Source organism: Lithobates pipiens, unplaced genomic scaffold (genome assembly GCF_037356315.1).
Source record: "Lithobates pipiens isolate NorthernLeopardFrog02 unplaced genomic scaffold, aLitPip1_a1.2 Scaffold_74, whole genome shotgun sequence".
Classification (NCBI taxonomy): Eukaryota; Metazoa; Chordata; class Amphibia; order Anura; family Ranidae; genus Lithobates; species Lithobates pipiens.
This window is the reverse complement of record NW_027507897.1, coordinates 449,678-474,745: the sequence shown is the minus strand read 5'-3', so window position 1 is coordinate 474,745 and position 25,068 is coordinate 449,678. Positions and strand designations below refer to the sequence as shown.

The 25,068-nt window shown below is 43.9% G+C and overlaps 1 protein-coding gene across 1 annotated transcript in view; it reads right to left on the bottom strand.

Annotated features, from left to right (window-relative positions):
• The window catches only part of LOC143959417 (serine/threonine-protein kinase MARK2-like), a 217,891-nt gene extending 195,932 nt beyond the window's left edge, over positions 1 to 21,959 (bottom strand). Inside the window, exon 1 of the mRNA XM_077468060.1 lies at positions 21,129 to 21,959. Coding sequence (XP_077324186.1) covers positions 21,129 to 21,179 — 51 coding nt within the window. The 5' untranslated portion in view covers positions 21,180 to 21,959. The remainder of the gene's footprint in view (positions 1 to 21,128) is intronic.
• Positions 21,960 to 25,068: the final 3,109 nt, after the last annotated feature.

The window sequence follows — 25,068 nt, the reverse complement described above, 5'->3', positions numbered from 1 at the left end:
ATGTAAATATTGCAGAATATACAGCCTCATGCTAAATAAACGAGGTCCATTTCATGCTGAATAAACTAGATTAATGTATCCTAAAAGGAAAAAACTATCTTTAGATAGATTTTTTACTCCAAAAGCATTTTATTAAAAAAAAAAAAAAAAAATTGATAAAGAAAAAAAAAAAAAAAACTGATTTATATCCATCCCGTTTCTGACAGCCTATGAAACATATTGTGGGGTGCAAGAATAGAATTGTGGTTAGCACTTCTGCCTAGCAAGCACTAGGGTCTTCGGATCAAATCCCAAACACAGCACTACCTTTTTGGAGTCGCATGTTCTCCCTGTGTGGGTTTTCTCTGGGTATTTCGGTTTCCTCCCACACTCCAAAGACATACTAGCTGGTTAATTGGCTTCTGTCTAAATTGGTCCTACTATGTGTATGTATAAATGTGCGTTAGGGACCTTAGATTGTAAGCTCCTGGAAAGAAGAGACTGATGTGAATGTACTATAAAAGTGCTGTGTACATTGACGACACTACACAAGTACCCGTAATAATAATGTTGAATATGATATGAAAGTGCAACATATAGCAGGCTTGCACAATGCCCCTAAATGTAAGGCCCTAGTAAGCACAGTCTAAAATGAAAATTATTGCTCATATCAGAGCCACTCCCCAAATTCTGAGACCGCACCAAAAATGTTAGGAATCTTTAGAGCAGGGGGTCTCCAAACTTTCTTAGCAAAGGGCCAGTTTATTGTCCTTCAGGCTTTGAGTTGGCCAGACTGTGGTTATTGGAAGAAAGCAATGCCACATCATTGGTTGTAATGGGATAAATAGTGCCCCTTTTTGGTATCAATGGGAGAAATAGTGCCCCGTTGATGCTGTCAGCGAGAGAAATGGTGTCCCATCATTGGAGTCCGTTGAAGGAGTATTGCACAAAGTGACAAAAGCAAGCAAAGGGCCACATCCAGCCCCAGGGTGCCAGTTTCACGACCACTACTTTAGAAGGTCATTAAAAATGACCTTTGCATTTCTATCCACAGATACAGATTTTCTAAAACCATCAGAAGATTCAGATATCTTTCTTGCAAATATAACAATCTAAAAGCATTCTGTACAAAAATTCCCCAGAAATAGCCAGCTTGTGGGACCGGCTCTCCCGTTTTCCCTCGAAGTCTGCACCGAGCTACAAGACAAATTTCAGAGCTATGTGAGGTTTCAGCTCCGCTTTGCTACCATCATTTTCAGTCCAGAGCTCTTAGCACCAAATAATGCCCATCCCTTAGCCCTACTCAGACGATGTAATCCAAACCCTAAGGATACTTTCACACTGGGGTGTTGGGGGCGTCAGCGGTAAAGCTCTATTTTTATTGGCGCTTTACAGTCATTTTTGCGGCCCTTTTCGGCCTCTAGCAGGGTGCTTTTAACCCCAACCAACAGCCAAAAATGTGTTAAAAGCACCCGCAAAGCGCTGCTGTAGCGGCGCTTTGCTGCCACTGCCCATTGATATCAGTGGGCAGGGGCGCTTTAGGAGTGGTGTATACTCCACTGCTACAGCACCTCAAAGATGCTGCTTGCAGGACTTTTTGTTAGCGTCCTGCCAGTGCACTGCTCCAGTGTGAAAGCACTCAGGCTTTTACACTGGAATGAGAGGACAGGCACTTCACAGGGGCTATTTTTAGCGCTACAGCACCTGTAAAGCGCCTCAGTGTGAAAGCAGTCCAACACAAGCTCTCATACAGGCCTTCAGTCAAGTAAACGTGACCCTTTGTCTGCAAACTCACCTTTTCTCTGACAGTTTCCTCTGCACCGAAATATGCCGGTGCCAGGATTCTACTCATCCTGAGTAATACGGTTTTGTGGCGAGATACTTTAAGGTTATGCCTTGCCTAAAGGAATGTAGGTTCTGCAGCTTTTCATAAAAACACCAACTAGAAGATTACAAAAAAAAATAAAAAAAAAAAGGAGAAAAAGAGATTTTGGTCCTAAAATCTCTCCCACTGCGACAAATAACAAAATGTACACAACATACATAGAAAAAAAAATAATAATAATCACAAGATCCTGTGATATTAGGGGGGGATCATTAGCTCCGTAGTAGTAACCATTTTAGGGCGATCCCGCCATTCCAAACTTTGTTTTAGGGCTCATCAGCCAACTTTTGTTGGCCACTTTAATACCGGGCCCCATTTACCCCCTTCCTGCCCAGGTCAATTTTTTAGCTTTCACTGCTGACGCACATTGAATGACAATTGCAGTCATGCAACACTGTAGCCAAACTACATTTTGTTTTTGTTTTTTGAGCTATACAGCTTTCTTGTGGTGGTATTGAATCACCACTGGGTTTTTTTTTTATTGTTTGCTAAACGAAAGAAAAAAAAAAAAAAAAAAAAAAAAAAAAAAAGAAGACAGAACATTTTGAAAAATGTTTTTCTTAGTTTGCTCTAAAATTTTGTAAATAAGTAGTTTTTCTTTTTCACTGATATGCACTGATGATCAGTGTCCTGATTATTAGTATAAACAGTGTGCGGACAGGATTGACGGTTATTGGCACTCCTTTCCCCATAAAGTGCGTAAGAAAAGGACTGCCAATAACCAGCAAGTCTGTTTACGTGCGATTGGACACAGCTAGTCACATGGTAAAGGGCTGCTGTGATTGGTCCTTTGCCCCGATCTGTGATCAGCTTCCCCAGGGCTCTAAAAGGGAGTCTATAGACGTCCTCCGGGAACTATAGGACCACTCTGTAGCCATCTTTTGGCTATAGTGAGGTACTAAAGTGGTTAAATGTGAAAGTAAACGTTCAACAAAAAACAAATTCACACCACTTGCCCATGTAGGAATTTCCATCATCAAAACAAAAAATATAATGTCAAGCTACCTGGCTCCCTCTTCAGAAGTAACACTGCTCTTTTCCCTGGTTTCTCAGATGGTCTTACCCAGATCTCAAGGCTCTCCTCACTCAGGAGACTGTAGTTGCAGCACCCTGGGAACTTTTTTACTAGCCTCTCAATAGGGGCTCTACTAGCAACCCGGGCTCTCACTCCTCTGAGACCTCCAAATTCCTGCAGTCCCCTGGACTTGTCTAGTCTTCCCAACTTTCCCAGATTCCTAAACTCTAGCCTCCTTGACCCCCTCAGTCCTGTGGGTAAGGAGGCTCTCCTTCAGCATGGAGTGCTGGCTCTCAAGTGGAGCACCTCTCCTAACGGGAGACCAAACCCATCCCCTGAGTGGAGCACACCCCACCCGTTAATGGAGCACTGAGCTATGCCCAAAACCATAAGGGCTGTGCGCATTTGGCCACACCCTGCTGGTCTTCAGTAAGGATGAGCTTGGGCGCGTTCACAACTCCACGTGCCTGCCAGAAAGCGGACACTCTGCAGCGCTAATCACAGGTAGTGAGACATTTCTGGATCTGTGCAGCCCCGGATCGGGAAATGTTTCACTGCCTGCAATTAGCAATGCGGAGTGTCAGTTTCCTGGCAGGCACGTGGAGTTCCAAACACGCTTGGGCCCATCCTTAGTCTTCAGCAGACACTGAATTTGAGATTTCTTCCCTCCCAAAGTATTTTGAGATCTCTAAACTCCAAGGCCTAAACCAGGAATACCAAAATCTGGAGAAAGCGTTTTTTCTTTGCAACAGTTTGGATTTGTGCAAACCTGATGTTCTTTCTACAATCATGTTCACAGTGGCATGGCCTTGCACGGTCACAATACATGTTATAAATTCACTTGGGTACCATCACTATTAAACAATTTTTAGCACTGAGTCGCATGCCTCGTACACACGATCGGACTTTCTGATAACAAAACCGTGGATTTTGTTCGAAGGGTGTTGGCTCCAACTTGTCTTGCATACACACAGTCACCCAAATGTTGACCAACAATTACGAACGTAGTGACGTACAAGATGTACATGATATCTCCATTACGAAGGCTAGTTTTACAAGACCGAGCGCTTCTGGCTCGTACTTGATTCCAAGCATGTGTGAACTTTTGTGAGATGGACTTGTGTACACATGATCGGAAAGTCAGACAACAAAGTTTTGTTGTTGGAAAATTTCAGAGCCTGCTAGCCAACATTTTTTGTCGGAAAGTCCAACAACAAATGTCCGATGGAGCATACACATGGTCGGACTTTGAGCCAACAAGCTCACATCCAACATTTCCCGCAGAAAATCCGATCACATGCAACACAGATTCCAAGACTTCTGTACAATTCAACTTAATCTTAGGAGATTTTACAATAGAATTGTAATTTCTTAAAGTGGATGTAACCCCACTCTCATCCTTTCTAAACTACTGCCATAGTGGTTATCTAGAAGGATATACATGCCTCCTGCATGTATCCTTACCTGTCAAATGCCTTCCCTCTGCCTGTTATGAGACCCAAAAAACTGCAGATTCTGTGGGTGGGTCTGTTGTCCGGAGCTCGGTGGGTGGAGTTGTGATGTCAGTAGACTCCCCGCCTACCCCTACACTCCCCTTGTCAACATGATCTTTCTCCTGTGTATTTCTTACACTGAACTTCTGCTATGATCCCTAACATCCAGTCAAAACCCAGAAAAGTCACCACATGACTTCAGCATGCCCAATCATGCCGAGGTGTAGAGCAGCCAATCCTGGGAGAGCCTGGGAAGAAAGGATGAGGAGAATTGCACAGAATTCCTCTCTAAGGCTCAAATCACCTGTCACTCACAGCAAGGGGGGGGGGGAAGAACTACCTGGTATTTCTCGGTCAGTTTTTATCTCACAAAAAAAAAAAAAAAAAAAAAAAAAAAAAAAAAAAAAGGAAGAAGGAGGAGGACTGCTCAGAGCTGGATTAACTCTTTGTGGCAAAACTGGGCACAGATGATATGAAATCCTATACTGTACAAGGTGCAAGCCTAAATTAAAAAAAAAAAAAAAAAAAAAAAAAAAAGAGAAAATACATCCACTAAGTTGGTTTTCTGAAAGCAGGAAAACAGAACCGCATTGTGCATTCTGGCAGTTACCTATATGCTGTAAAGGGCAATCAGTGTCCAGTGTTGATGTTACAAAGCAATTGAAATGACAGGATGTGAATGTAACAGGCAGTACTCCAGATTTTTTTTGCTCCCTGTGTGGCTAAATTGAGAACATTTACTCAGGTGAATTTGTTCTGTGTGGCTCAGAACCAAAACTGCAGGAGATAAAGATACACTGAACCTTGAGAACAAAGACTATTTCAAAATGGTTAGCCATGTAAAAACACAAGTCTGAAAAAGTAGAATAAAGGAAGCAAAATTATATAAAATATAAAAAAATAAAAAAAACACACCGCATTTACCTATCCTGCCCTCTTAATCCTGAAAAAGAATTGCTGGAGGAGAAATGTATGGGACCACTTTAGTATATGTCAAGTGATTACTGACCAGCAGCACCTATTCAGTTTACTTTTATTTTTTTGAAAGTAAACAGTTGTCAGTTGGCGCCTAGCTGTGCACATACCTGTGGTTCAGAGACTCTGCTAGACTACATCATATGTGACACAGTCATCAAGCAAGGCCTACCATGTGCTGAAGAGGAAATTACAAAAAGTGACAAACAGGAAGCACAGTGAATTATCTAGCCTCACATTGTAACAGACTAACCAAGTTACAATTGCTACATTTCTGATATGAGAAGAAAACCAAGATCATTTTCTTCACAGAAGATACAGGAACACATAACAAAAAGAAAAATGTTCTATTAAAAAATATTAGGCAACTTCTAATGCTATCTTCCCTCCGGGAGGATTTCTTCTTACCTCCTGCCCTGGTGAAAGTGTTTTACAGGGACCAGGGGCGGACTGACAATTGGGCCATTCGGGCACTGCCCGAGGGCCCCGAGCCACTAGGGGGCCCCATGAGGGTTGCCAGCCTCAGTAAAACCAGGGAATCTGTTTTTTGTTTTGTTTTATTTTTTACATGTCTCTGAAATGTCCCTTAGGCTGGGTTCACACCGCTGCGGGGGGAGAACCGGATGTGATTCGCACAGCAAATCACATCCGATCTCCGTAGCGCTGCGAGTTCAGCCATACAGATAGTATGGCTGAACTCGCAGCGGTCCCGCAGCAAACTCGCACGGGACCCTTTTTTGGGTCCGCAACGGAATCGGATCGCATGGGGGTTCACACCATGCGATCCGATTCCTGTGCGAGTCGGCAGATCGCACTGCGATATGCCGACGGATCTGGGGGTGTCATTAACATAACATTGACACCCCCAGCCGTCCGCATAGGGCAGTGTGAACTGCCGGCGGGAGGTATGCGATGCGGGAAAACGCCGCGGATTCGCGGCGTTCCCGCATCGCAGCAATGTGAACCTAGCCTTACTGACATCCTTTTGGTCTAAAAATCCTGAGATTATAGCTGCCCCACCTCTCCAGTACCTTCTCAGCCAATAGAAACATGTCTGTGTATACTGTGTGGCCCCATAATCTCCTATTGCTCAGGGGCCCCATGAGTTGTCAGTCCTCCCCTGACAGGGACAGGAAGTGATGGGAAATCTTACCAATGGAGAAAGACATCAGAAACAGGTATTTTTCAGTAGAATACTACCAAGGAAGGATGTGAACCATTGTCAGCTTTATTTTTTTTGCTGCTCATCTTCCTGAACCAGGGACACCCATTCCCTCATTTCTTGTTTTGGTATAGGGTTATAACTTATTTTAAAAAAGTGGTTGTAAACCTCAGATATGACATATGGGGGGGGGGGGGGGGGGGGGGAAGGGAACATATCCCTCTATAGTGTGTACTTGTCTCAAACCAGAGTACTAAGTGTAATTTCTGTCTGCTGCTTCCTTCATCTGCTGTCAGCATGAATCACTTAAAAAAAAAAAAAAAGCTTTCCTGACATCAAGAGAAAGAAGGTGACAGCTTGTGGTTGACAACCTAAGCTATGTGCCTGTGTTGTATGGAGGGGGATGTGTCCCTTCCCTCCAATCAGCTCTCCTCGCTGTGTAGAGAGTATTTTCAGATCTACCCACCTTTATTTTTTGACAGACTGCAGACAAACAGGAACAACTTATGCAGGAGGATTTGTTTCATCGCTAGATCACCTGAGGCCAGTCACTTCACTAGGTATATGCAAGTGTTTACAACCACTTTAAAATGGAAGTAAACCGGATTAATGAAATTTGCAATTCGCACAGGCATTTAGCCACACTGCAAATCCCAGCACCAGGAAGCTACCGATTCCTGCCACTGGAATAGACGGCTATGTACTGATAGCTGTGGGCGCCAAGCAGGTAATCGTCACCAATTGCTGTGGCCATGGACAGCCCGATGCTGCTCTGTATAGGCACAGTGGTCAGCTATCCGCACACATCTGTCAATCCAGGCTGAGGAATCAGATTTATTGTCGCTGCGACATAGTCTAAAGCCTGCCATAGATGGTTCGAATCTCAGCCGGTTCAGCAGGGACTGGCCGAATCATCTATGGTCAGGCCGATTGGATCGACTTTGGTACAACTAGTACGTCAGATTGTTTTCATGTTATTATTGCCAGCTAGGGGTGCAACGGATCAAAAAACTCACGGATCGGATCAGCAATAATTGAATTTGAAAAAAACCTGTGAAAATTCCACCGCCATATAGTCCTCACTGTAATATCCACAATCTCCCCCACTGTAATACTGGCAGAGCATGACTGGGTATTGGCAGAGCATGGCAGAGTAGGCTGTCAAAGAGCAGTGCTGTAGGCACTACAGATCCAGCCCACAGCGCTGCATCCATCCGATCTCTCCCTCTCCACTGTACAGATCAGTACAGAGAGGGGAGACAGGAACCGGTGTCCTGACATGACGCCGGTTTGTTTAGAAAGTGATCGCTCCGTCATTTGACGGAGCGATCACATTGTAAACGGCCTGGGTGTAGAAAGATGGCCAAAGCCGCGGCCTTTCCCAAGGCTGTGACCGCGGATCGCGCCGTGTGCCGATCCGAGCGGGGTGACCCATTCGGATCACGGATCGGTGACGATCCGTTGTACCCCTATTGCCAGCGGCTATAGTCACTAGTAACAAACACTTTGTTCTCCCAGCGCCCCTGCAGGGAGAACACAGTAGTTTTGCTGGAGGGACTCTATGGGGGGGTTGCAGGAAAGAAAAGTACATCTATGGCCTGCCTAACTCTTGCATAAAACAGCCAGCACCATAAGGTGCACATGACTCCATACCTGCTGGCCCATTCAGAGCATATATGAAATTCTGTCACCGGCCTACAGGGTGGATTTGATTTAAAATCAAGTTGATTTTAATTGCGATTTAAATCACTAGTAAAAAGGCTTTATTTAAATCATATTTTTTAACCACTTAAGGACTGAGCCGCTCTGAGATTTGTTTACAAGTTAAAAACTGTTTTGTTTTTTTGCTAGAAAATTACTTAGAACCCCCAAACATTATATATTTTTTCTTCTAACACCCTAGAGAATAAAATGGCGGTCATTGCAATACTTTGTCACACCGTATTTGCACAGCGGTCTTACAAGCGCAATTTTTTTTTGGAAAAAATTAATTTTTTTAATTAAAAGACAACAGTAAACAACAACAATTTTTATTTATTTATTTTATGGTGAAAGATAATGTTACGCCGAGTAAATTGATATCCAATATGTCACGCTTCAAAATTGTTCCCACTCGTGGAATGGCGACAAACTTTTACCCTTAAAAATCTCCATAGGCAACGTTTAAAAAAAAAAAAAAAAAAAAAAATTCTGCAGGTTGCATGTTTTTAGTTACAGAGGAGGTCTAGGACTAGAATTATTGCTCTCGCTCTACGGTTCGCTGCAATACCTCAGATGTGTAGTTTGAACGCCATTTTCCTATGCGGCGCTGCTCAAATATGTGTTCGCTTCTGCACACAAGCTCGTCGGGATGGGGTGCGGTTAAAAAAAAAAAAAAAATTTATTTTTTTCTTATTTAATTTTACTTTTTTGTTACATTTTTTAAAAAGAAAAAAAAATGTCATTTTTATTCCTATTACAAGGAATGTAAACAGCTCAGACAAACAGGACTTCTTAAGACCTTAGATCTCATTTACATTAAAATGCAATAAAAAAAAAATAATAAAAAAATAAAAATCGCCCTTTAAGAGCTATGGGCGGAAGTGACGTTTTTACGTCGCTTCCGCTCTGCAATGTTATGGAGATGGAAGATGGCCCACCCCCTCACTCGTCTCCATGTCAGGCCACAAGAAGGACGCGATCGCCTCCACCGCTGGCTCCATATTGTAGCGGAGGGCACCGGATCGCGGCGGGAGGGGGGGCCCCCCCTCTCCCGCCACTGATAAAAGCGATCTTGCGCCGAATCCTCCTTCAAAGTACCAACATATAACAACAATGGGCAGTCCAGAAGTGGTTAACAAGGAAGAAAAGTATGGGCACAATCTGGTTCATAATATTTTGGTTGGGTTATGCATTTTTAGGCGTTTTTCTGCTTTTTACATTGGTGACCTTTTGACTTGTACAAAATCCGGCCACTTTCTGCCTGAAAACGCTACGCTCATGTGTGAATGGGGCCTTATAAATAGAACGGCAAAACACCACAACAAAAAGGGTCAAAGTGGGTCTTAAAACAGAGTTCCACCCAAAATGGAACTTCCGCTTTAAGTGCAGGTGACCCCCTGACATGCCACATTTGCCATGTCATTTTTTTTGGGGGGGGGGGGAGCAGGTACCCAGGTACCCCACTTTCTCCAGAAGAAAGATCACCTCTCACCCCTCCCCCCCCTTGCAATTTTGTCCTTGCCATAACAGCGCCCATCAGTGTTACGTTTTGTTGATTATTATTATAGGGCTCAGGGCACTACTATAAAGTGAATACCATCTTAATGTGCAACAAAGCAGTTTTCACTTGAGAACACCAGCATCACTGGCCGGGCGTCAAAGGGAAAGCGAAAACATAATGTAGTCCGAGTACACATCCGCCGGTTCAGCTTTAAGCAGAACTAATTAAAAATGTAGGGAGTGACATTGCTAAATTCTGTTCCTGAAAATGCTGGTTACCGGTAGATATCTGCAGACCTCAATTGGCTTATTTATAACTCTCAGAATCAAATGAGGTTTCCTGGATTCCCAGCCACCCCCAAAGCTAACAGCCTGACTCATTGCTCGCCTTCTATTGTCAAACCCCTAAATTCTCCATCCATACTTTGGGAGAAGCCCCTGAAATAAAAAACAGTAACTCTGAATCACCTTTGCTCTTTCGGTTTCTGAAAATAATGAAGACTGCTCAGGCTAATTTAACTGTCAGCTGGGGGCATGGGGAGATGTACCCACCCACCAGGGTCCCAAAGAGCAATTTGAGCCCAGCTTGAGACTGAACCCTGCAGCATTCAAGCTGGAAAAACCTCCCTGCAATAATGAGTACCTCCAACAGCCTAAGGCACTTATTATCCTCTAGCACATCAGAAATCATGATGATTGCAAGCAAACCTCGAAATCAGAAGCACTGTTTATTTTTTTTTTAAGCTGCTTACAGACATCTCTACACACCGACTGTCATTATACAACATCCAAAATGTCCTGACTTGATCCATCAGTGAATGCTGTAATCACACAGCCCCCTATTCCCACGGTAAGGTTCTTTTATATCTGAAAAACATATCAAATGTAAACATACCTAGAAGGGTCTTGCTGCCCTATGGCGTGTAAACTGAATATACAGTATAAATCCGTCAACTTCTAGCCAGTGATGCCTGGCAGATCTTTCACCCCACAGGAAAAAATTCGGAAAAAATGCCATATTCTGATAAGGGTGTGCAGTTTGGCCTAACAAAGCAACATGTTTACTTAACTCCAAGAAAAGAGGAATTATTCTCTCTCTGGCCACCAAAGGATCCTCTGGAAGTGCGATTTGAGGCCATACAAAAAAAAAAAAAAAAAAAAAAATGGGCTCAACCTGCACTGCAAAGAATAGCATGCGATTTATACAGGAAAGTGGTGCAGACCCAAACTGCATGCAGTTTCTTGCACCACTCCTGTGTGAACCCAAGCTGAAGTCACTATGACAAGCCTGGGTTCACACAGGAGCGGTGTGGAAAACTATGCGATTCACTGCATTCCTGTTCAAAACGCATGTGACACTTTGCAGTGCAACTTGAGCCCATTCATTTTGTATCACCCGCATCACCATTCAAAAGAAAAAAATAATAATAATATATTTATAGGTATGGGGTGGAATGGGGAGGGAAGCAGAGACCTGTAGAGATATATTGCAACTTTCCTTTGCACTAGTGGATTGTGATGATGTGTTCAAACTTATATGCCAATAATTGGTGTGGAACCTGATTTGTTGGACTGTATGTTTACTGTTACTTCAATAAAATCTTTCTGAGAGGAGATGAGAGATGTGTATGTATGTGCCAGTAATTGGTATTGGTGAGTACTTCATAAAAAGTATTGGTGCTCGTACTCGTTCTTAAACTGGCATCAATGAATCCATCCCATCTACCAACCCATACATCACTACAGGACACAGTGGTGACGTGGGGGCCAGAGGAAGATTCTTACCCAGCCGCAGCTTTTGATGAAAGTGATGTTCCGAGGCACAGCTCCCCTCAGAATATTATTTTTGGTAGTGACTATGCTGCTTTAATAGATACTACCGATGTATGAATCTGACTGCAATATGTTTTGCCATTACAACTTCATGCACAGAGAACCTTATACTTGTACCTCATGCATTAAATGACAGTTTGACTTATGTGCCATCGTTGACCAGCCCAATTGTGGAATGATATTTTGTTTCTTCTCATTTGGCGCATATCATATAATATATATTATCGTATAAGTATCGTAAGTATTGGGGTGCTTGCCTTTACACGCACATGAATTTAATGGCATCCCACTCTTGGTCCATAGGGTTCAATATTGAGTTGGCCCAACCGTTACAGCTTCAACTCTTCTGGCAAGATTGTCCACAAGGTTTAGGAGTGTGTCTATGGGAATGTTTGCCCATTCTTCCAGAAGTCCTGACCTCAGCCCGACAGAACACCTTTGGGATGAATTAGAGTGGAGACTGCGAGCCAGGCCTTCTTGATCAGCATCAGTGCCTGACCTCACACATGCGCTTCTACAAGAATGGTCAAACAGTCCCATAGACGCACTCCTAAACCTTGTGGACGGCCTTCCCAGAAGAGTTGAAGCTGTTATAGCTGCAAAGGGTGGGCCTAATCAATATTGAACCCTACAGACTAAGCCCTTGTACACACGGTCGGAGATTCCGATGGAATGTGTCCGATTGGAGCGTTTTGTCGGATATTCCGACTGTGTGTGGTCTGCATCAGACTGTTTCCGTCGGACCAAATTTTCGAACTTGCCAGAAATATTTTCCGACAAAATGCTCCGATCAGACATACTCCGATCATGTGTAGAGAATTCCGATAGGACAAAGTGCCATGCATGCTCAGATCAAATTCCTACATCAAAGCTATTGGCTACTAGCCTGAATGTAGTCCCATCGTAACGAAATTACATCATCACGTTCTGAAAGATCGGATTTTCCGACAACTTTGTCCGACCGTGTGTATGCAACAGTTTCGGACAAGATCCGTCGGGACAAAATCCGACGGATTTGGTTGTCAGAATCTCCGACCGTGTGTACAAGGGCTAAGACTGGGCTGCCATTAAAGTTCATGTGCATGTAAAGGCAGGTGTCCGAATACTCTTGCCAATATAGTGTATATACACACCAATGCAACAATTATGACAACACAATGAGGGGAGTTTACAAAAAGTTTGGAGCAGCTGTGCATGGCAACCAATCAGCTTCTATCTGGCTTTTTCAAAGCTAAACAAGCTGAAGATGCCTGCTGATTGGTTATTATGCAGAGTTAGTCATTTTAGTAAATTAGCAGTCCTTTAAAGTGGTTGTAAACCCTTACAAACCACTTTGACCTACAGGTAAGCCTAGATTAAGGCTTACCTGTAGGTCCAAGCAATATCTCCTAAACCTATATGGTTTAGGAGATATTTGCCCAAAAACGGCGCACAGGCGCACTCAGCGCGGCATTCTCAGCGACGGAGCTGCCGCACGTGTCGGCTCCCGTGCGCATGCGCGGGAGTGACGTCATCGTGGCTTCGCCGAATGACAGCGGCGGAGCGGCGAGACCCCTCCAACAATATGGATGCGGCGGACTACAGGGGACAGCGGCGACTTCGCTGGCTCCTGTGTCAGGCAAGTGACACATAATGGGCTACTATGCGATGCATAGTAGTCCATTATGCTTTGCAGGGAATGAAAGAGGAAGTAAACTCATCAGGGTTTACTTCCTCTTTAAGAGGAAAGGAACCTGCATAGACTTCATGGTCCAAACCTGTGTTACACCTTTATATGGCTGGGTGAACAGGTTCTGTTCAGAAAGCTTTACACTTTAGTAAATCAGGTCCTAGGAATAAGAACCCTAATCCTAGAAATATTTTCTAAATAGCTCATCATAAACAGCATCTTATGCAGATGAGATGAGTAAACATTCCAGAGATTCTATAAAGGAGGCACTGGCAGAACATGTCCTAATGGTAATTACAGATAAGACATTGGAAGTAAGGCTGGCGTACAAAGCTCTGTTTCCAGTGGGCTGAACAAGAGAAATCAACTGGATTCGCCCATCGATGCCAACAGTGTGAATGGAGGAATCTCCACTGCCAGTTATTGTATTCAGACACAGAGCCGACAGATACCTGAACAGGGGGTGGCATCTTATAAGATATTTTCTCAGTCGCCTTCAATTGTTAGTCGTCACTAGAATTATTATTTTTTTTTTTTTTTAAAGTTTTTAAAAATCCCAATTTAAAAAAATACATATATTAAATTTAAAAATCTTTCCTGTAAGAGCCCAGTCACTACACTGCAGTGTGCCATGATAACCCAATGATCCCTCACAGGGCAGTACATGCACTGTCAAAGTTGAATGCACAATTTTTGCTCTGTTGTGGTGCCACGGGCTGCTCTAACGTAACACATGTTCAAATCCCAACCAGAACACTACCTGCATAGAGTTTACATGTTCTCCCTGTGCTTGCGTAGGTTTAGTCCGGGTACTCGGATTTCCTCCCACACTCCAAAGACATGCTGGGAGGTTAACTGGTTCCTGTCTAAATTGGCCCTAGTATATGTATAAATGTGAGATAGGGACCTTCGAGTGTAAGCCCTTTAAGGGCAGGGACTGATGTGAATTACAATATATGTAAAGCAAAGCCTAAAAATTGTCAGCACTACTTAAGTACCAAAAAATAAATTAAAAACTGAATGCGCAAATCACTGTACATTGCCATGCGTGCGTTTAATACAGCAACAGGCTGGACAGGTAAGAATGGGTCCTAAGGCGTGTGCGTTACACCTGCCATCAGATATAGCATTATTGTTCCAGGAACACTCAGGGGAATTCAGGAAAGTATTTATGCCACTTCCCTGGTAAGGCCGTTTAAAAAGATCCTGCACCAGAGTAAAAAAAAAAAAAAAAAAAAAAAAAACCAAACACCCTTGCCGCCAGTTTTAGAAGCTTAACTGAAACATGTAACATATTCAGGTAGTTCTTCATAGTACCACTATGGCTGCTCTGACACCCAAAAAAAATTCCTCTAGTTTGTAGATAACAAAACCAGAACTAAGACCAACTCAAACATGGCATTCAGAGACAGGTAGAGTGCCCGTCTCTGTACATTGTGTAGCAGAGCAGCATCTTTTTTTTTTTTTTCCCCCAGCTACCCACCGACCTCCACATCTGTCACTGGTTGTCAAGGATACTGTCGTTTTCAGAGGTGAAAGGCTTCTAGCAACCAGTGAAGCTGCCAATGGGTGGAGACTGATGGGGAAGCTGAGGAATTTGTTTCCCCATCAGGTCCACTCTCTCCTTGTGATTAACAGCAGGTTGCCTACTGGCCATGGATCCACCGACTGCCTGCTGTCAATCACAAGGCGGGCAGACATGATAGGGAACTCGTTTTTTTTTTTGTTTTTTTTTAAATCACCATTAGGCTCCGCCCACCAGTGCACAATTTAAAAAATAAAAAATAAAAGGTTAATCCTTGTGGCCAACCAAAGATCAAAATACACAGAGCCGTATTTATGAAGCACTGAATGCCATATTCACTGCAAGTGAATCAATGTAAACAGTCCATATTCCCATCACACATTCCCGGAATGGGCTCTTAAGGTACTTGGTGCTGTAGCGACCGCCAGCTGGATACTGGAACATGCACGATAATGTAGATATTTGCCAGCACAGTAAGGATCATAGATTTCATCCAAACGATTTTTATTAAAGCAAGATCACAACACAAAACGGTGTAGTGCAACGTTTCGGAGCCACACAGGACCCCTTCATCAGGCATGTGATGACGAAGGGGTCCTGCGTGGCTCTGAAACGTTGTAATACACATTTTGCAATGTGATCTTTTAATAATAACCATTTGGCTGAAATAGAGGATTCTTGGTGTGCTGACAAATATCTACACATCAATGTGATGTAAAACACATGCACCAGGAAGATGCAAATTCAAAGAAACCTAGAGATTAGAATTGTATTCTATCATAATAATGATCCAGATTTACAGTACATTACAGCATTATCCATACCTGGAGTTCTTTTTTAACTGGCACCACTAATTCAGAGATCTCTACTAGCTTCCAGGTCCCATGCCAACCAGCCGCCATTCTCCGCTTAGACAAGATGGAGAGTGTAAAATCTCCGACCTACCTCTCCACCTCGTCCAATCAGAGAACACTTTGCATTCATTGAGGAAATGTAAAGCAAACTCTAAATTCTGCCTATGCCAAGCGGGCGACCTCCTGTGTTCATGTTGCAGGACAGCCTCTCAGCGCGGTACCCAGACGCTAGCAGTGATCACTGGAGTCTCTCCCAACCAGGGCTCTGCTCCAGAGTTCCTTAAAGGATTAATTCACCTCTCCCAAAAAGCTGTCTATGCAGATAAGGGGTGTCTGTAGATAAAAGCAAACTGTGCAGCTTTGACAAAAGTTGAAGAATGCTCTTGCGTTAGGCGTAGGCCATTTACATAACTCATGAAGCCTGACCCAAAAACTCCCAGGAAGTTGCCAAGCAAGACCCAACTACTGCTGTTTACCTCCCCAATGACAATAGTGAGCTCTGAAATACTGCACTCAGAGCTACTCCATCAGGGTAGAGAAAGCACATGCGAGGAGGTCTAAAATCAGAGAAAGCGCTCACTCCAGTGAAGGTGAACTGTAAAGCTGACCTTTGCTTGGCAACGTGCTGGGAGTTTTCAGGTTGGGCTTCATGAGGTACATAAATGGCCTACATCTGTAGCAAGGGCATTATTCAATCTTGGTCAAAGTTGCGCCACTTGTTTTCATCTACAAAACAAGCCCTTACCTGCATCCGCACTATGCAGTTATTTGGTAAAGATAAACTAACCTTTTAAAGTGGTTGTATACCCTCACATATACCCAGTGAAGTGATTGGCCACAGGTGATACACAAGGAAAACAAATCCTCCTATATAAGTTGTACCTGTTTATCTGCAGTTCTCAACAACTGTTCAAAGAGCAAAATTTACAAAACTCGTATGAGCTTTCAGAAAAAAAGGGAACAGAGAGCTAAGGATTACACTCTGCAGAGCTCAGTGAGGAGAGCTCTACGAGCTGATTGGAGCGAAATGACACACGCCTCTTCTCACAGCTTAAGGGAACAGAGCTGAGGCTGCCAATCTGCTGGAGCGCCCTCCTGTGACCTTTTTGTCTCTCGGGGTTAGGAAAACTTGTCAGAAATTATTCATGCTGATAGCAAAAGAAAGACGACAGCAGTCAGAAATAACACGACACAAGCCTTGTACACGCTACCATTTTTAAATTAAAAAAAAAAAAAAAAACGACAGCACAGGTCAGAGCCGCTGCACTAACAATCCGATGTTAGTACAGAGATCTCCCCAGTGAACAGTCCGGTCAGCGCTCTCAGCCACTGGCTGGGATCGCTGATCATGAGCCGATCGTCAGACATTTTATGGATGACCCTTCAACAGAAGCCAGCCGAACAGACAGCTTCCGTCAGACTGGCCCCCGTACACAGGCCTATTGTCGATATATTTCTCTTGAACCCGTCGATGCCGCCAGACATTCGGCCTGTGTGTGCAGGGCTTTAGGCTGGACGTACAATATACAATTTTCTTTTTGCGTTTACTTTAGGTTTACAACTATGTAGTGTAAGGGTCTGCCTGATTGCATACAAATCAAAAAAGTGTTTATGTTTGACCTCATATTATGTGGTTTTTGTAAATCTAAAGGAAAATTGTACAAAAAGAATTGTATAATGTATGGGCAGCCTTAGTGCTGCAGATTGAGACAAGTACACACTATAGAAGAGGGGTAGGCACCCTGGGGCCCTCCAGCTGTTGTGGAACTACATTTCCCATGAGGCATTGCAGGGCTGCCAGTTACAATAAATACCAGAGGCATGATGGGACTTGTAGTTCTGCAACAGCAGGAAGGCCCCAGGTTACCTATCCCTGCTATAGAAGGATATACTTTGTTCATACATCATGTCTGAGGTTTACAACCACTTTAAAGCAATGACTAATTTCTGTCTCTCAGGCAAGTTATCAATGATCTTTTTAGTTAACTAAAGACATTCCTTCCCACTGACAGCCATGTTAATGTATTGTGTGCATAGTAACTATTGGCAGGGGATCCCTAAGATCTGAATGCCATTTCAAAAGTTCCTTCATGTAAAAAAAAGGTTTAAACATTCTGTTCTATAGGGGTCTCACAGCTGTGGTATATGCATATCTACACTGATCCAAGCTAGACCAATATAACCGTGTAAAAATATCCATACCCGCAATTCATCTATAAAACCCAACTCCAGCAGAAAAAATAAAAAAAGTTTGCCATGCAGGGAGGCTGTGCTTGTTTATTTTTTTCTAAGGGTAAGAAGATATACTTGCCTAATCTTCTAATCCTTCCAGCACCCCCGGACTCCAGCAGTCTTGAGTTGTGGACTGTTCCTGATGTCATCACACCCAGAACAGGCTCTGTGGACCAGGAAAAGTCCACCACTTGACTGTGGGGGAGTGCTGTGTTCCAATGGAGCAGAGCACCAGGTGAGTATACTGTTCAGTTTTGGGCACCAGTTCATAAAAAGGATATCGGGGAACTGGAGAAAATGCAGAGAAGAGCAACCAAACTGATCAGAGGCATGGAGGAGCTCAGCTATGAGGATAGATTAGAGAAACTGAATTTATTCTCTTGAGAAGAGGAAATTAAGGGGGGGGGGGGATTTGATCACCGTGTATAAATACATAAGTGGTCCATAAAGTGAACTTGGTGTTGAGTTTTTCCACTTTAAAGATCATCACAGAGGACAAGGGGGCGGTCCTTACATCTGGGGGAAAAGAGATTTAATCTCTAAATACGGAAATGTTTCTTCACAGTATAAACTGTGAAAATGTGATATAGACTCCCCCAAGAGCCGGTTGTGTTCAGCTCAGTAGATTTTGCCTGGATTATTTCCCAAGTGTACATAATATAACTGGATACTAACATTTATAGGTAAAGTTGATCCAGGGAATATCCGATTGCCGATCAGGAATGAATTTTTTTCTCTGCTGTAGCAAAGTGGATAATGCTTTGCTAGTTTTTTTTTGCCTTTCTGGATCATATAGGATAGGACTGTAATTTTTTTAACCCCCCCACCCTTTCTATTGGTTGAACTGGATGGGCTTGTGTCTTTTTCAACCAGGCCAACTATGCAACTACAGTAAAACCTTGGATTGTGAGCATAATTCGTTCCAGAAACATGCTTGTAATCCAAAGCACATTTAGATCAAAGCGAATTTCCCCATAAGAAATAATGGAAACTCAGAGGATTCGTTCCACAACCATTTATTCATAGGTCTTTCACATCTAAGTATGAAAGCATCCGGGGTAAAGCTGTCCACATAGACCATCCTCTGCACTGCCGGCTCTCACCGCTGTCACTCTGCAATCATGACCGGGAAGACTACCCTGCAGTAGAGCAATCTTAAAGCGAGGCTGGAAGCGCTCGTGGAGTGCAGAGTGGAAGGGATGATGTTGATGGCGGTGCGGAGGACGGTCTATGTGGACAGCTTTTCCTTGGATGCCTGCATACTTAGATGTGATGTGCCTGATTTAATCATCAGCCATGCTTGTTGCTAAATGTTGTACCTTCAATAAATGTAAACATATTGCTACACTTAGAGGCGCCTCTCCTCTTTTATACTCAGTTGTGACATGACGCTACTTTTATATTAAGTCAAAATGTATTTAAAAACGTAGCTTGTCTTTCAAAATGCTCCCAACCCAAGTTAGTCTTAAACCAAGGTTTTACTGTAAGGCCTCATGCACACGGACGTTTTTACAGCCACTTTTTTGAGCTTTTTTTGCAGCTTAAAAACGGCTGTCCATGTTAGTCTATGGCTTCATGCCCACCTAGGCGTTTTTGAGCTGCAAATGGCATAGGCGTTTTTAAGCTGTAAAAAAAACCCAGAACCAGTGCGTTCCGTGGCGTGGAGCTAGAGCTGTAAAAACGCGAATCGCGGGAAAACGCGCAAAAACGCGCATAAACGCGCAACATATTTTCTTTGTTTTCTGAGTGCTATAGCCAAGAGATGTGTTTCTTAAAAAACGCTACTTAACGCTAAAAAACGCGCAAAAACGCCAATGCAAAACGTGGTAAAAATCACGTTTTTAACAACGATTTTTCCAGGCATCGGAGCTAGCTTTGCAGCCAGTTTTTTAAAACGTCCGTGTACATGAGCACTAAGTATAAGCTTTCTCCTGTCCCCTAGAGTGCACAGCCCCCCTGCATGGGAAAAAAAAAAAATTTTTGCCCGGAGTTGGGCTTTAAAGTGTTTGTTGCCCCAACATTTCATATTCCTGATATGCGTCCGCTGTACCATGTACTTGTACGAGAGAGCATCCTGTTCTGTTTGTATTACTTCTTTGTGTGAAATCCCTGGTGTTCCCACCAGTCCCTTTGCTTTCCTATTAAAAACTGACCACGGTAAGCAGGAGAGCACAGTGTGGTCAGTTCTCTAGCTGTGCTGGGAACTCAGCCTGCTCTCCTCCAATGACCAGACTTGTCCTGACACACCCCCTGCACAGCCTTTCACTGGGAAGCTCAATGTGCTGCTACTCCTTCGCCTCCTCCCACTTTGTATGCAGCTGAGTACAGGGGAATGGGATCAATTCTTACAAATACTTTTTTTTTTTTTTTAGATCTATACACAAATATTTTGCTTTTCATTTCCATTTTACACTGAATGGGTTGATTTACAAGGTGATCAATTATAATCAGGTTAAAAGGAATTGTAATGGCAGAAAGTTTTTTTTTTTTTTTTTTTAATCTTAATGCATTCTCGTTCAATATTTTTATTAAGATTTACATGGGAAATACATAATAATAATGCATTCTATGCGTTAAGATAAAAAGCCTTCTGTGTGTTGCAGCCTCCCCATCTCTGTCCACAAGTTCCTCAGCTACCCGGGACTCTCCTCCCGATTGGCTGAGACACAGCAGCTATACCATTGGCTCCCACAGCTGTCAAAGTCAGTTAGACAATCAGGAGAGAGAGGGGGTGGGGCCGAACGGCAGCTCTGTGTTTGAATAGATACAGAGCTGTCGCTCAGCTGGGGTGCCCCAATAGCAAGCTGCTTGCTGTAGGGTCACTCGACAGGACCCAAGAGAGCTGGCGAGGAACCCGAGAAAAGGAGGATGCAAAACCACTGCACAGAGGAAGTAAAACATGTAATAAATAATAAAAATAAAAAACCCACACGACTTTCCAATCACTTTAAGGTATCTGGAATTGCGGTACGAGGGAGCTTTCACACTGCCCCGCTGAGGTTTGCCCACAGCGCACCTGTGCTTTCCCATAGACTTCTATTATGTCCTTCATTTGTGGTGCATTTCAGAAGCTCACCAAAGATGCAGCATGCAGAACTTTCAGTGCGTTTTCAGAAAATACACCTAGAAACGGCGATCTCAAAGCCTATGGGAAACCGTGGATAGAGTGCGGCCAATCCCCAGGCGGGGCAGAGTGCAGGCGCCCTGATAATACATTATAGAGCACACAGCGGGTGTGTAAACACTCCCTGTACACAACCTGTACACACACCACCAGGACACAAGATTTGGGCCTTTGCACTTACTTGGTCAGCATCGCGTTCATTGACGGTTGGTAGCGGGGTCCGAGTGGACATCTTATATCCTCTGTGTACACAGCATTGGACAGGATGAACTGATCAGACTGGGATCTCCTCAGGACACACAGGAAGCCCCTATCATCAACAATCACTGATGGGAGGACTAGTGTGGAGTGGCCATACCTATAGACTGACAGGAGGACTCAGACACTGCCCCGAGGGGTGACACCTGGAATCTACACTCTGATGACACCACAATCCCCCCAGGGTGTATGTAGGCCCCAGGGAAGGACTGTTCAAGCTCCGCCCTCTCACTAGGCCCGGGAACCTATCACCTCTCCTGTAGGACTCTGATACCCGGAGAGGGAACACCGCGCCCCGCCCACACTGGGAACTCCGAGGAGGAGGGGGGGGGTCACACACCTGTCCTCTATGGGAAGGGGAGGGGCTCCTCTCACTAGTCTCCGTACACAGCTTGTCACTCAGGTGAGATCACAGGAGCAGCCTATGCTGGGCTTCCCACACACACGTCCACCCCCTGCTTCTTTTTTTTTCCCCCCCTTGGGTCTCTCTTGTTATTAATAATTAACAGCAACAACGCAGGACCGCCCACAGCGCCGGCCAGACCTGTACAGAGGTGTCAGCTTCTATGTAAGGAGGGGGGGGGGGGTCAACAGGTAAATTCTCCCGCCCAGATCTCGCGCTCAACTCCACCTCCCCCTTCCCCCAGCGCGCGCCTTTGATCTCTCGCTGGCTTATCCAGGTGTGTGCTCACGCGCTGAGTGTCCTCGCGGCTCCGTACTCTGTATACGGGAAGGGGGAGGGAGGGGAGGTGCGCGCGCACGCACAACTTCTAGTCAGCTGACTGAGCGGCGGCCGGGGCGTCGAGCTGCGCGCGCATCCCCGGACTTTACCTTGGTGGCGCTGTCACCTGAGGAGAGGAAGAAGAGAGAGAGGGGGGTTGTCTGCCACAACCAATGACACACAGGTCTTTGGTTTATCCACTTCAAAACAGGGCACTTTTACCACAGTTGTACTACCCATATACTTGTTGATCCTGCCACTAAGTTTATTCTTTTTCAACTTCCCTTAACCACTTCAGCTCCGAAAGATTTACCCCCTTAACCACTTCCATACCAGGCCCATTCTGGCACTCCTACATGTAAAAATCATAATTTTTCTAGAAAACTACTCGGAACCCCCAAACGTTATATGTGGGTTTTTTTTTGTTTGTTTTTTGCAGAAGACTAGGGAATAAAATGGCGGTCGTTTTCGCAACTTTTTAGCTCACACGGTATTCGCAAAACAATTTTTCAAATGCTTTTTTTGGAAAAAAAAAGCAGTTTCATGATTTAAAAAAGAACAAAACAGTAAAGTTAGCCCAATTTTTTTGTATAATGTGAAAGATGAAGTTACGCCGAGTAAATAGATAGCTAACATGTCACGCTTTAAATTTGCACACACTTGGAATGACACCAAACTTTGGTACTTAACCAGTTCCCGACAGAATGGCACGGGCAGGCATATTGGTGTACAGTTACGTCCAATATTCAATGCCGCCCTGCCATCGGGAGCGCGCCACCGGCGGCGCGCTCCCGCGCTGGTCGGGACCCCCGTGAGTCCAGTCGCGGGACCCCCGGACTCGATCGCCACGGGCATCCCCGCGATCGTCTCACGGAGTGGCCGAATGGAGGAAATGCCGTGTAAACAGCATTTCTCCATTCTGCCTAGCAACTAGTGACGCTGATCTCTGCTCCATGTGATTGGAGCAGAGATCAGTGTTCACTAAATGAAAGCCCAGCCCCCCCACAGTTAGTAACACACCCCTAGGAACACTTAACCCCTACACTGCCACCCCTGGTTAACCCCTTCACTGCCAGTGTCATTTACACAGGAATCACTGCATTTATATAGCAGTGATTACTGTATAAATGACAATGGTCCCAAAAATGTGTCAAAAATGTCCGATGGGTCCCCCACAATGTCGCAGTCACAATAAAAATCGCTGATCGCCGCCATTACTAGTAAAAAAAATAATAATAAAAAATTATTAATAAAAATGCTATAAAACGATCCCTATTTTGTAAACGCTATAATTTTTGCACAAACCAATCAATAATTGCTTATTGCGATTTTTTTTACCAAAAATATGTAAAAAAATACGTATCGGCCTAAACTGAGGGAAAAAAATGTTTTTTTATATATTTTTGGAGGATATTTATTATAACAAAAAGTAAAAAATAATGCGTTTTTTTCAAAATTGTCGCTCTATTTTTGTTTATAGCGCAAAAAATAAAAACCGCAGGGGTGATCAAATACCGCCAAAAAAAAGCTCTATTTGTGGGAAAAAAAGGACGTCAATTTTGTTTGGGAGCCACGTCGCACGACCGCGCAATTGTCGGTTAAAGCGACGCAGTGCCAAATCGCAAAAAGTGGTCTGGTCTTTGACCAGCAAAATGGTCCGGTCTGCAAGTGGTTAAAGTGGAAGTCCACCCTAAAAAAAAAAAACGACTTTAACATTCTCCAAAAAAGGTATAAAAAAAAATGTGAAAAAAAAATTTGAATTTATTTTTTATTTTTTTACTTACCAGAAATGCCTGTTGCTAGGCAGTCTTCCTAATCTGCCTCTTCCTATTCCGCTGCGCTGTTCTGTCACTTCCTACTCTTCAGCAAGCTGCCTCGTTGTCTTCTGGGAGCTGTGTGTGTGTCCCAGAAATCAACAGGAACATTCACAAAGCGCTACGTGATTGCGCCCCAAAGGGGTGAGTGGTCGGGGATCAACCCCCCCTAAAAAATCCTGCATAAGAGACATGCTCTTGAGTTAATATTTATATAACTTTCTATAATTGAGCTCTGACCTGCTTATGTCTACTTATCTATAAGCTTTTGTGTATGTTTTTCTGATGTTCTTTTACATTTTGGCTGACTACTAGACCATTGCACTTTCTATTTATACCACTTTACTTTTTGAATGTGCTTTATTCTGTATTTGGTTTTATGCATATCTGCATTATCTCAATAAAAATATTTGAAACACACAAAGCGCTACGTGACTTGAGCATGCACAGTAGGAAACGGGCAGTGAACCCGCAAGGCTCCACTGCCTCTTTCCCTACGCTAAGATGGTGGCGCCGGCACCTGATCCGATGGACGGATCGGCCTCAGTGGGCCAACATCGCAGGCTCCCTGGACAGGTAAGTGTCCTTATTAAAAGTCAGCAGCTACAGTGTTTCTAGCTGCTGACTTAAAAAAAAAAAATTGCAGCTGGAATACCGCTTTAAAAATCTCCATAGGCAACGCTTTACATTTTTTTACAGGTTACATGTTACAGAGGAGGTCTAGGGCTAGAATTGTTGCTTGCGCTGTAACGCATGCAGCGATACCTCACGTGGTTTGAACGGCATATACATATGTGGGCGGGACTAGCGCGTACCCGCGATACGGGTGTTTTAATTTTTTTTATTATTATTTTTTTTTTACTTTATTTTTTATTTTATTTTTACTTTTTTTTATCATAATGTAAACATCCCTTGTAATAGGAATCATTTGTGACAGGTCCTCTTTATGGAGAGATGTGGGGTCAATAAGATCCTGTATCTCTCCTCCAGGCTGCAAAGCATGAGATCGGGAAAAAAAATCCACGATATCATGCTTACCAGCCGCGATCCCAGCTTTGTTTACATCTGTGGCCCGGACGTGACGTCATAACACCGTGTCCAGGCCTCCGACCATCATAGAGATGACTGGTGACCAACTGGGGTGGGATGTCCCCTCCCGTCCCCTGTAAGAACGATTAACCGGCGGAACTGCCGCTATGATCATTCTTATGGTGCACAGAATCAACGGCTGAAAACAAGGATATCTGAATGATGCCTGTAGCTGCAGGCATCATTCAGATATTCACACTGAAAGTCAGATGCCATATGACGCCCTTGGGTGGGAAGTG